An 11,308-nucleotide genomic window follows, 5' to 3' on the forward strand; every position below is an offset into this window, starting at 1 on the left:
CCCCCGAGCCAGGAGAGAACCCAGGGGTCCTGGCTCTCCCTCTACTCTAACCCACCAGACCTCTCCTCCACCAGAGCTGGGGAGAGAACCTAGGAGCCCAATTCCTGGTCCCTGGCTCGGTGGAGCGACCGGGTTCTGTGGCCAAAGCTTCCAGCCCAGAGCCTGGCCACTCCCACTTACCTGGTGGCCACCTGGTGACTGTAGAGCCGGCCTGAGTCACTGGAGAACACCCTGGCGAGGCCGAAATCCGCAATCTTCAGCTGCCCTGTACAGCTGATGAGTAAATTAGCTGGTTTCAGATCCTGCTGGGAACGATGAGTGGGTTACATGAGCGGGGGCTGGGAGTCTGGACACCTGGGTTCTCTCCCCAGCTCTGGGAGGTGAGCGGGGCCTACTGCTTAGAGCAAGAGGGCTGGACTGACCCGGTGCATGATGTTATTGGCATGGCAGAAGGCCACCCCCTGCAGCAGCATGAGCATGTAGCCTTTCACCTGGGCCTGTGTCAGGGGCTGCTGGGCATTGCGGATCACCTCGGCCAGGTCTGACAGCATGTACTCGAACACCAGCACGAAGCCTGCGCCGTGGGGGAACACGGCCTTCAGCTTCACCACCTGCAAAAGGGGAGACAGGGCAGAGCCGTGAGCCCAGCCAGCTTGGTGTCCTGGCCCTGCCAGGTCTCAGCCACAAGCCCATCGACCCCAGTATCCTGCCTTCGGTCCGAGCCATTGGCCCGCCAATCCCAGTGTCTGCTGCCCCAACCAGTTCAGCAGGCCTGCGTAGCCAGATCTCCCAGATAGACGGATGGACACCCACCCATAGCTCACGTCTTCTGCTTTCTTGACAACTTAACTTACCAAGTATCTATCAGCAACAAGAAAGAAAAAAAGAAAAAGATCCATCCATCCATCCAGGGGAAAAACATGGTTAGTTTCTAACAGAATTTTTCCAGTTATTCTCATCAAAACAAACAAACAAACAAAAACCCCACAAAATTTCATTTGGGTCACAACAAAACCTTTTGATGGTTCCTCCCCCTGTGTTCTGGGGTTTTTTTTTGGGGTGTAATTTGCTCAAGTTTTGGTTCCTGAAAACTGCAGTTTTTGGCAGTTTCACTCTGTTTTTGTTTTGCTCAGCTCTAGAAGTGAATGAACGAAAAGACAGAAAGGCAAAAAAAAACTGAGAAAAAGAAAAGAAAGAACAGAGAAAAGACAAAAAAAAAACAAGGGAACAAGAACGAAAGAAAGAAAGAAGGCAGCAATGCAGAGACAGGAGGATAGGGTGGCTGCAGGCCAAGCAGTGGAAGCGGACGTGGAGAAATAGACCCTGGGGTCTCTATTTCTGACCCCCAACACTATGGCTTTGCCATCACAGACCCCAGTGCTGTAGGGCTAGAAGGGACCCTAAGAGGTCACCTCGCCCGGACCTCACTAAACCTCACTCTCCTCCCAGAGCCACAGAGAGAAGCCAGGAGTCCTGGCTCCCTTGCTGACCACTCACATGCTGATTCTCCTCAATCTCCTGTAGCGCTTTGATCTCCCGCAGCGCCTGGTTCGGGATCCCGTCCTCCAGTCTCCGCAGAGCGACCTTTTTCAATGCCACAGTCTCCCCTGTCTGTGGAGCACGGATGCAGTGAGAATAAAACCCAGGAGTCCTAGCTCCCACTGCAGCCCCCCTGCTCTAACCACCAGCCCCCACTCCCCTCCCAAAGCCGTGGAGAGAACCCAGGCGCCCTGGCTCCTGCTCCCCGCCCCAGCCGTGGACAGAACCCAGGCGGCCTGGCCCCCAGCCCTAGCTGTGGGGATCAGATCGAGGGGGGACAGTCTCACCTCTACGTTCTTGGCTTTGAAGACAATGCCGTGGGCGCCTTCCCCGATCCTGCCCAGGATGCTGTACTGATCCATGCTGGGCTGACTGGTTTGCACTGGGACCTGTGGGAGAGAATAATTCACACCCTGTTAGTGATCCTCCACCCCCAAAAGGGGCACTCAGCATTGTGGTATACCAGGAGTAGGGGTGGGGGGGAGATGGCCTGTCCCATAATGCTCTGCTCCTCACCCCTTACACTGAGGGAACCCCAATGCAGGGCACCTGCAATGCACTGTGGGTTATTGGGGGAGCCCCATCCCACAATGCACTGCTGCCTCTCCCAGGACAAACCCCCATTTCTAAGGCACCCACAGTGCATTGTGGGATATCGGGGTGTCCTATCTCATAATGCACTGCTTCCTCTCAAGTTACACCCAGCATCCTAAGGCACCCACAATGCATTGTGGGATACTGGGGGGGGTCCCTTTCCCTTCCCATAATGCACTGCTTCCTCTCAAGTTACACCCCCCATTTCTGGGGCACCCACAGTGCATTGTGGGATACTGGCGGGTGCCCTATCCTACGGCGCACCATCCCACAATGCACTGCTCCCTCCTAGACTATCTCCCAATCCTGAGCCACCCCAGCAGCGGGGGAGGGGGCCCCGTCCCACAGTGCACCGCGCCGCCCTCTCCCCCCACATCCCCAGTACCTGGAAGGCCAGGCAGGCGCCCTGGCAACCGGAGCCCAGTTGCCTAGCAACGCACCCGGAACTGCCCGAAGCCGGCATGGGCCTGGTCACATGACAAGGGCCAGGGGCCAGGACTCCTGAGTCCCCCCGGCTCTGGGAGGGGAGCGGGGGCTGGTGGTTAGAGCAGGGGGGCTGGGAGCCTGGACCCCTGGGTTCTCTGCCTGGCTCTGGGAGGGGAGTGGGGGCTGGTGGTTAGAGCGGGGGGGGGCTGGGAGCCAGGACTCCTGGGTTCTCTCCCTGGCTCTGGGAGGGGAGTGGGGGCTGGTGGTTAGAGCGGGGGGGCTGGGAGCCAGGACTCCTGGGTTCTCTCCCAGCTCTGGGAGGGGAGTGGGGGCTGGTGGTTAGAGCAGGGAGGGGCTGGGAGCCAGGACTCCTGGGTTCTCTCCCAGCTCTGGGAGGGGAGTGGGGGCTGGTGGGTTAGAGTGGGGGGTTGGGAGCCAGGACTCCTGGGTTCTCTCCCCAGCTCCAGGAAGGGAGTGGGGGCTGGTGGGTTAGAGCAGGGGGGCTGGGAGCCCGGACTCCTGGGTTCTCTCCCGGCTCTGGGAGGGGATTCGGGGCTGGTGTTTAGAGCAGGGGGGCTGGGAGCCAGGACTCCTGGGTTCTCTCCCCGGCTCTGGGAGGGGAGTGGGGGCTGGTGGTTAGAGTAGAGGGGGCTGGGAGCCAGGACTCCTCGGTTCTCTCCCGGCTCTGGGAGGGGAGTGGGGGCTGGTGGTTAGAGCAGGAGGGCTGGGAGCCAGGACTCCTGGGTTCTCTCCCGGCTCTGGGAGGGGAGTGGGGGCTGGTGGTTAGAGCAGGGGGGGCTGGGAGCCAGGACTCCTGGGTTCTCTCCCAGCTCTGGGAGGGGAGTGGGGGCTGGGAGCCAGGACTTCTGGGTTCCAAGCCCATCTCTTAGAAGAGTGGGGACAGAGGTGCCGAAACTGCAGCTGCTAGGGTTGGGGGTGTCTGTAACTCTCCATTTACCCCCGCCCCCCATAGGCTGCTGCCCACAGCTGCTTAGGATTTTGAGATGGATCAGCCCCAGGGGCTAAGCAAGCAGGAGATTCCCCCAGGAATGAGTCTCAGGCTAATTAAGCACAGGCAAGGGTGGAGATTAATTTGAGGGGGGACCGTGGGAGTGAGCATAGGTGGGCACAGACAGTACAAGGCAGGAGCACAGGTTAAGCCCTGGGCCAGCAAGTCAGACTACCAGGACTCAGCCCTCAGTTCTGCACCAGCCACACCTCTTGCCCTGCCTCAGTTTCCCTCTCTCTGCAAGGGAGTGTTTTGTCTGACACTTAAAAGCAGGGACAGCCTGCATAGGTCTGTGAGAGTGGGTAGTGGATCTCTCTTGCTCCAGGCGTGAAGCTCTCTGCTGGAAGCAGAGAGGTCCAATCTCTGACTCTCCTCTGTGCTGGATGGAATGATCAGCCATCTGGTGCAGGTCCCCAGTACTGCTCCCACAGAGGGGGATTCTGTTCATTTAACCAGAGTATTGACAGACAGCATCCCCCACCCTGCACTACAATCCCTAGACCCCACTCCCCGAGCCAGGAAAGAACCCAGGAGTCCTGGCCCCCAGGTCCCTCGCTACACACACCAGACCCTACTCCCATCCCTGCATCACAGCACCCTCCCTGGCAGGCAGATCATTAAACACTCTGACACAGCTGCAAGTCACACACCTTTAAAAACATCTTTAAATATAAACACTAGAAGAGGTGAAATTGGGCTCAGAACTGGGAACTTCAGGGGGCTGAAAACTTAATCGGGACAGGTTAGGGATACACACCAAGGTGGGGTTTCCCAGCTGGAGTGGGGGGACAGCAGGATTCACTGGTTATGAAAGTGGGGATCACACCCCTTTTTGGGCTCACATCCAGGCAAGATGGGAAGCACAATCCATGGGTGCACTGCTGTATGTCATACTGATTTCAAGAGGCCCCACCTGGCTTCATTCCAAGAGATGCCTCCCTCCAGCCCCTGAGCAGGGGAAGCCACTAACAACAAGGCACCCTATCACAACGAGTTTTGGGGTGCTGCAAAAGGATAGGCACCACCAGCATAGGGCTAGGAGCACCCTATCATCTACAACCCTGCAGCCCCCCTAGATTTCAGCCCAGCTAAAAGGGGTGATACAGCTTCCTCATGCCCTTTCAGGGGTGTATTGAACTCCATTTTCAAGCTGGAAATGGAGCCACCCCCAAACAGAATGGGAGGTGAGCTCCAAAAAGAAGGGTCCCCACTGAGAGCAGATGCCAATTCCCCCCCCTCCCAATTTATCCTGTAGTCCAATATCCCCAGAGCCTGCTCCCCCCACATAGCAGGAAATACAGAGCAATCCCCTGCCCCATAGTCCCCAGCCCCCCCAATATGCAAATTAGAGGGGCTCCCAGCAAACCCCTCCCTCCTCCACAGAGGGAAACAGGCCTATTCAGCGTGAATCCAAGAACTGGAGGACCAGCGGCTGGAATCACTGGAATCACATCCTGAGCGCCAGCAAGGGAGAGGGGCAAATTATTAGCTGCAGCTCCCCCCCCCCCCCCAAGTACAAAGCAGCTTCATTGATATTGTCCGTAGCCCGGGTATCCTGGAGGCGCTGGGCTGTCTTTCAGGGGCAGCTGACTGGGGTCTTCACCAAAAGGGTTAGCTGGGGGGGCAGAAGGGGAGGAGAAAATTACTAGTGAGAAGATAGAGATTCAGCTACTTCTGGGCGGAGCAGCAGTGGAACAGCCCCACACCACCACACAGGGAAAGCCTGACCAGCGCTGAACTGATTCACAGCCCCCTGGTAGCCCTGGGCCCCCCCATCCAGCGCTCATCATTCCCGACCCACAGCCCCCTGCTAGTCCAGCCCTGCACCTCCCCACCAGCTCTCCTCACTCTCAACCCACAGCCCCAGGCTCCCCCGCCCCATCTCTGCTGGTGCCCCTCACTCCCGACCCGCAGCCCCTGCTAGCTCAGCCCCAGGCCCTGCTTACAGTTCTGGAATTGCTGGGCTGTGTATCTGGTGAGTAAGATCCCGACTCCTTCTATCAAGGCCAGTAAAATGCCTCCCATCATGGCTGAGCCAACCATGGCTAACGGACCACCTGGGGAGAAGAAGAGGTGAATTAAAGAGACGGGGCACCAGTCAGGGCCCGGAGGCGGGGGGTCAGGAGGGGGTGCTGCGCAGGACACTCACTGCGGGAAGCGAGCACAGCCCCCGTGAGCGCCCCGCTAGTGATAGAGTTCCAGGGATCTTCCTTCCCCCTCATCTTCACCAGGCCGCAGTCAATGGTGGAGAAAAGGCCCCCCCAGACGGCAAAGCTACCTGGGGAAAGGAGGGAGCAGTGATTAGATACACCTTGGCCCCCTCCCTCCCGGGCCCATGCTCCCCACACACTACATAGCCCCCCCTCACCTCCTATCTGTGGCGCTCTGATGCGGATGGCACTGACGCTCCCTTTGAATCGGTGTCGGACGCCCTAGGAAGAAGAGCAGCAGAGGAAGAGTTGGGGTGAGACGCCACATGGCCCCCACTGGGCCCCTCTTCTCCCCTTTCCCCTGTAGTGATCGGGATCGGCAGGGAGCCACCCCTCAGGCGCACAACCCACCCCAGCCCGGATGGCCCAGCACCATCAGGAAGATGGGAATGAGACCAACAGGATCCGGGACCTGGATCCAGCTGGCGACGGAGTGGCGTCAGGGGCTGGACTCACCACGGGGGCGTTCCGGAAGCCCTTGACGGCCTGGAAAACCCCCCCACCGATCATCCCCATGGTGAAGGCACCGCCGCAGTCATCCACGATGCGCCATGGACTGCCAGAGGAGAAGGGAGGTGGTTAGCCAGGCTGGGAGACCCTATAGTAAACAAACCCAGAAGCAACCCTACAACAAGCCGAGGGTGGGAACCCTACCACAACAGATCCCTGCTAACCCCTTGGGCGCGACCGACCCTACGGCAAATAACTCCCCCACCCAGGGACCAGCAGCAAGCCAAGCCCTACTATAACCCCACCACACCCCAGCCAACCCTACAACAACAACCCCTCCCAGCTGCATGCATCCTGCCCCTCCCCCGCCCTGCCCCCAGCGAGGAGAGACCCTACAACAACAACCCCTCCCAGCCTCATGCATCCTGCCCCTCCCCCAGCGAGGAGAGACCCTACAACAACAATCCCTCCCAGCCTCACGCATCCTGCCCCTCCCCCAGCGAGGAGAGACCCTACAACAACAATCCCTCCCAGCCTCACGCATCCTGCCCCTCCCCCAGCGAGGAGAGACCCTACAACAACAACCCCTCCCAGCCTCACGCATCCTGCCCCTCCCCTGCCCTGCCCCCAGCGAGGAGAGACCCTACAACAACCCCTCCCAGCCTCATGCATCCTGCCCCTCCCCCAGCGAGGAGAGACCCTACAACAACAACCCCTCCCCCACCTCACTCATCCTGCCCCCCCCAGGAATTCCACGTGGTACAAACACACTATCTCCCAACCCTCCCTGCCTTGGTATCTCCCAGCCCTTAGAGCCTATGAGAGGACGAGGGGGAGGAATCTGCGCCCCCCATTTCTCCCCCAATGAACTCGCCCGGCCACAGACACCAAAGAGCAGGGACATACCAAGTGACCAAGAAGAGGGGTGTACAGCTCCGAGCGCCTCCCGCGCCCCGTGGAGCCGCCCAGACGAGGACCGGCTCACAGGCCCCTGCCGGGGGGGGGGAGAAAGAGACCAATTCCCCTCCCCATGGGCTCGCCCGCCGGGCGGTACCAAGCGCCCCGCGGGGGGAGACGCGCCGCGGCCACTCACCAGGGCTCCCGAGCATATTCCTCCATGGCTCCAAACAGCGACCGCGCGGTCACGTGACTGAGTGAGGTGAGACGAGACGAGACGAGACGAGACGCTCCGCCCCCTTGCCCCGCCTCTTACGAAACGGGGGAGCCCCGCGGCCTCTTACTGGGCAGCTGTGATCACGTGTGTTTATTGCCTGAACGTCACATAAAGGCGCCGGGTGTCTCTCCGCTCTGATTGGTCAGTTGGAGTCACGTGGCGGGGGAGCCCCTTCATTTCCGGCTCTGAGCACGTAGGGAAGAGATTCAGCCTCCCTATTGGCTCGTCTTAGAGCACGTGACTTGTGTCACCGCTCTCACCGGCTCGTGGGTCTCACGTGATTTTGAGGTCTTCACTCTGATTGGTTGTTTTTGGGAGCGGAGCCCCCTGCTCTGTCTTTCGATTGGTCAGCCGGAAAAAGTAAGACGGGACAGCCCCGCCTACCTCCCTCCCATTGGCCGGATCCCGTCACATGGGCACGGGGGCGGGGGCAAGTTGCCTGCGGCATCAGCTGAGCGAGAGGGGCAGGGGAGGGCGCTGATTGGCTCGAGTGCGTCACGTGCGTGGCTGGGGTCTGGGTGCAGCCCGGAGATCGGAGGGGCCGGACGGAGACTGGTGGGGGAGACCCCGGGGGGAGGGGCCATGGGGGGGCCGAGGCGGGGGGAGCCCGGGGGGGAGGGGCTATGGGGGGCCGAGGCGGGGGGAGCCCGGGGGGGGGGCTATGGGGACCCCAGGGGGGGCGGGGCCGAGGCGGGGGGAGCCCGGGGGGGAGGGGCCATGGGGGGCCGAGGCGGGGGGAGCCCGGGGGGGAGGGGTCGAGGCGGGGGGAGCCCGGGGCCCCAGGGGGGAGGGGCCATGGGGGGCCGAGGCGGGGGCCCCGGGGGGGAGGGGCCGAGGCGGGGGGAGCCCGGGGGCCCAGGGGGGAGGGGCCATGGGGGGCCGAGGCGGGGGGAGCCCGGGGGGGAGGGGCTATGGGGACCCCAGGGGGGCGGGGTCGAGGCGGGGGGAGCCCGGGGCCCCAGGGGGGAGGGGCCAGGGGGGACCCCGGGCCCTGGATCCCCCCGACTGACGCTCCCCCTCCCCCAGGTTCCGCCGCTCCTGATGCCGCTGCCGGTGGCGCTTCAGTCCCGCCTGGCCAAGAGAGGCCTCCTCAAGCACGTGGAGCCGGGTGCGTGCGAGACACCGGGCCTGGGGGGCCCCCTGGGGCGGGGGGCGCTTTCCCCTGGGGGCCAGGTGGGGGGATGCTATGGGGCGCTCTCCCCCGGAGGGCCGGGCGCTGGGGGGCCAGGTGGGGGGCACTCTCCCCCAGGGGGCCGGGCGCTGGGGGGTAGGGCAGGGTGGGGGGTGCTCTCCCCTGGGGGGGGCTGGGTGCTGGGGGGCCAGGCCAGGCAGGAGAGCACTCTCCCCTGGGGGCTGGTCCCGGGGGGGGCACTCTCCCCCAGGGGGCCAGGTGCTGGGGGGTGCTCTCCCCTGGGGGGCACTATGGGGTACGGTTCTGTACAGTCAGTTCTCTGACCCACGCTGTCCTTAGAGCCCGAGGAGGAGGTCATCGCGGAAGATTACGATGACGACCACGTGGATTACGAAGCCACCAGAATTGAGAATTTACCGCCCAGCTGGTATAAAGTGTTCGACCCCATCTGGTAAGAGAGAGCGCTCCTGTGCGGCGTAATGTGCGGCTGTTCCCAGCTACCCCACCCCAGAGGTGGCTGCATCTCAGCGTGCTATAATGGCAGGTGAATCAACTCTGTGTCTTCCCCTGCCCTCCAGCGGTCTCCCCTATTACTGGAACATGGAGAACGACCTGGTCTCCTGGCTCTCTCCTAACGACCCCAACTCCATCATCACCAAAGCCGCGAAGAAGTTGAAAAACAGCCTAGGTAATGGGAGGGAAATGGGGTTAGTTGGGGAGGGGGCTGGGATTCAGGACTCTTGGCCTTCTGTCCCAGCTCTGGGTAGGGCATGGGGTTGAGTGGCTTAGACTGGGGCAGAGTGGAGGGGCCCGGATGCCGGGGTTCCCTCAGGAGCTGTCTGTCTCCCCCAGAGGCTGACGAGAAGCCGGAGCGCCCCTACGAGAAGCCGGAGCGCGAGGAGGTGAAGGAGCGGCGTTACCATCGCCGGGAAGAGCTGGCGCCATATCCCAAGAGCAAGAAAAGTGCGTGTGGGGGGGGGAGAGGCACAGATGGGGGGCGGTGTCACTGGATCCGAGCCAGTGGGGTGGGGGAGGAGGATGAAGGTCCAACGGCATCCTGGAGCTGGTGGGGCTGAGCCCAGGGCAGGGTGGCTGTGGGGAGCAGAGACATGGGGGGCAAAGAGGGATGAGCGGGGAGGGGAAGGGGGTGTAGCTGGACTTGGGGGGGGGGGCCTTTGGGGGAGCACTCAACTGAGCAGGGTCTCTCCCTCCCCAGGCAGCCACAAGGATGAGGAGCTAGACCCCATGGACCCCAGTGCCTACTCCGATGCCCCACGGTGAGATCCTGCTGCCCCTTCCCCCCAGGCTGAGGGGGGGCTGGGTGACAGAGCAGGGGAGGGGTTACAGGGGGAGGAGTTTGGTGCAGTGGGGTCTAGGTGGGGGAGGAGCCAGTCACAGTGGGTGGGGCCTACCCAGAGGGCTGTGGCGCTGACATTGCCTGCCCCCCCCCGCAGGGGCACGTGGTCGACCGGGCTGCCGAAGCGCAACGAGGCGAAGACGGGGGCCGACACGACCGCGGCCGGGCCCCTGTTCCAGCAGCGCCCCTACCCCAGCCCCGGGGCCGTGCTGCGGGCCAACGCCGAGGCCTCCCGCGCCAAGCAGCAGGACTGACCCCTCTCCCACCATCTTTGTAATAAACCTGGAGAGATGCAGCTGGGACCGACCTGTGTGTGCCCAGCCTGCATGGGGGGCTGGGTGTTGCTGGGCAGGGGGTGCTCTCCCTGGCAGGGGGCACTGGGCATGGGACTGCAGGGAGCGGGGCTGGATGTTGATGGGCAGGGGGTGCTCTCCCTGGCAGGGGGCACTGGGCAGGGGACTGCAGGGAGCGGGGCTGGATGTTGCTGGGCAGGGGGTGCTCTCCCTGGCAGGGGGCACTGGGCAGGGGACTGCAGGGAGCGGGGCTGGATGTTGATGGGCAGGGGGTGCTCTCCCCGGCAGGGGGCACTGGGCAGGGGACTGCAGGGAGCGGGGCTGGGTGTTGATGGGCCGGGGGTGCTCTCCCCGGCAGACGGCTGTGGGGAGAGGGCTGGTCCGGGGGTGTTCTCATCTATTTCCCTGGGTCCTTGGACCAGAGCTGAGATAGAACCCAGGAGTCCTGGCTCCCAGCCACCCCTGCTCTCACCAACCAGCCCCCTCTCCCCTCCCAGAGCTGGGGAGAGAACCCAGGAGTCCTGGCTCCCAGCCCCCCTGCTCTAACCCACTGGACCCCCCCCACAGAGCCAGGGAGCGAACCCAGGTGTCCTGGCTCCCAGCCCCCTCGCCCCCCGGCTCTAACCACCAGCTCCCACTCCCCTCCCAGAGCTGGGGAGAGAACCCAGGTGTCCTGGCTCCCAGCCCCCTGCTCTAACCACCAGCCCCCACTCCCCTCCCAGAGCTGGGGAGAGAACCCAGGTGTCCTGGCTCCCAGCCCCCCTGCTCTAACCTACTGGACCCCCCCCCCCACACAGAGCCAGGGAGCGAACCCAGGAGTCCTGCAGCCCCACAGAGGACAGGACACACATGCTGTTGTGTCAAAATCCATGTTGGACAATAAATAGAAAAGGCCACAGTGGGGAGTGATAAAAAAGGGGGGTTCCACACGGCTGCCCCATAACCACTGGGTTAGGGGGCATTAATACTGAGCGGCTCGTGCCTGCGTCCCCCCCATAAGCATGGGGGACTGGCCACACTGTGAGCAGGCGCATCCCCTTCTGGGAGGAAGGAATGGCTGCCTGCCTTTTACGCAAGGGTAAACTGAGGCAGGGGGAATCAGGAAATGGCAGTGAGGTGGAGCG

The 11,308-nt window shown here is 62.5% G+C and overlaps 3 protein-coding genes across 6 annotated transcripts; 1 reads left to right on the forward strand and 2 right to left on the reverse strand.

Moving 5' to 3' along the window:
• Positions 1 to 66: 66 nt before the first annotated feature.
• Positions 67 to 5,054, reverse strand: CDK20 (cyclin dependent kinase 20). 4 transcript variants are annotated; one of them, XM_030548238.1, is made up of 5 exons: positions 4,964 to 5,054; positions 1,827 to 1,928; positions 1,498 to 1,611; positions 423 to 611; positions 67 to 305 (listed from the first exon to the last, which is right to left on the reverse strand). In XM_030548238.1, the coding sequence occupies exons 2-5, from the start codon at positions 1,899 to 1,901 to the stop codon at positions 177 to 179; spliced, it is 507 nt and encodes a 168-aa protein (XP_030404098.1). In that variant the 5' UTR covers positions 1,902 to 1,928; positions 4,964 to 5,054; the 3' UTR covers positions 67 to 176. The 4 variants fall into 4 exon arrangements, with proteins under 4 accessions (XP_030404098.1, XP_030404097.1, XP_030404095.1 ...); XM_030548237.1 differs by lacking the exon at positions 4,964 to 5,054 and adding an exon at positions 4,219 to 4,305; XM_030548235.1 differs by lacking the exon at positions 4,964 to 5,054 and adding an exon at positions 2,519 to 2,694.
• On the reverse strand, positions 4,205 to 7,412 carry TIMM17B (translocase of inner mitochondrial membrane 17B). Its single transcript, XM_030548239.1, has 6 exons — positions 7,322 to 7,412; positions 6,235 to 6,334; positions 5,937 to 6,000; positions 5,718 to 5,846; positions 5,515 to 5,625; positions 4,205 to 5,183 (listed from the first exon to the last, which is right to left on the reverse strand). Exons 1-6 carry the CDS (start codon positions 7,345 to 7,347, stop codon positions 5,095 to 5,097), a joined length of 519 nt encoding a protein of 172 aa, XP_030404099.1. The 5' UTR covers positions 7,348 to 7,412; the 3' UTR covers positions 4,205 to 5,094.
• Positions 7,413 to 7,875: 463 nt separating this feature from the next.
• Positions 7,876 to 10,186, forward strand: PQBP1 (polyglutamine binding protein 1). Its single transcript, XM_030548234.1, has 7 exons — positions 7,876 to 7,957; positions 8,429 to 8,510; positions 8,874 to 8,985; positions 9,113 to 9,222; positions 9,387 to 9,497; positions 9,751 to 9,811; positions 9,989 to 10,186. Exons 2-7 carry the CDS (start codon positions 8,444 to 8,446, stop codon positions 10,143 to 10,145), a joined length of 618 nt encoding a protein of 205 aa, XP_030404094.1. The 5' UTR covers positions 7,876 to 7,957; positions 8,429 to 8,443; the 3' UTR covers positions 10,146 to 10,186.
• The last annotated feature ends 1,122 nt before the right edge of the window (positions 10,187 to 11,308 follow it).

Source organism: Gopherus evgoodei, unplaced genomic scaffold, assembly GCF_007399415.2.
Source record: "Gopherus evgoodei ecotype Sinaloan lineage unplaced genomic scaffold, rGopEvg1_v1.p scaffold_91_arrow_ctg1, whole genome shotgun sequence".
NCBI classification, from domain to species: domain Eukaryota; kingdom Metazoa; phylum Chordata; order Testudines; family Testudinidae; genus Gopherus; species Gopherus evgoodei.

Bases quoted from the DNA above. Each gene is read 5' to 3' on its own strand.
- CDK20 (XM_030548235.1), bottom strand. From the start codon at position 2,596: ATGCCGGCTTCGGGCAGTTCCGGGTGCGTTGCTAGGCAACTGGGCTCC. The intron at 1,929-2,518 runs GTACTGGGGATG...TCTCTCCCACAG, and splicing joins GCGCCTGCCTGGCCTTCCAG to GTCCCAGTGCAAACCAGTCA. The intron at 306-422 runs GTCAGTCCAGCC...CATCGTTCCCAG, and splicing joins CCAATAACATCATGCACCGG to CAGGATCTGAAACCAGCTAA.
- TIMM17B (XM_030548239.1), bottom strand. From the start codon at position 7,347: ATGGAGGAATATGCTCGGGAGCCCTG. The intron at 6,001-6,234 runs GTGAGTCCAGCC...TCTTCTTCCTAG, and splicing joins GCTTCCGGAACGCCCCCGTG to GGCGTCCGACACCGATTCAA. The intron at 5,626-5,717 runs GTGAGTGTCCTG...TCTTCTCCCCAG, and splicing joins GGCTGTGCTCGCTTCCCGCA to GTGGTCCGTTAGCCATGGTT.
- PQBP1 (XM_030548234.1), top strand. From the start codon at position 8,444: ATGCCGCTGCCGGTGGCGCTTCAGTCCCGCCTGGCCAAGAGAGGCCTC. The intron at 8,511-8,873 runs GTGCGTGCGAGA...CGCTGTCCTTAG, and splicing joins CCTCAAGCACGTGGAGCCGG to AGCCCGAGGAGGAGGTCATC. The intron at 9,223-9,386 runs GTAATGGGAGGG...TGTCTCCCCCAG, and splicing joins GAAGTTGAAAAACAGCCTAG to AGGCTGACGAGAAGCCGGAG.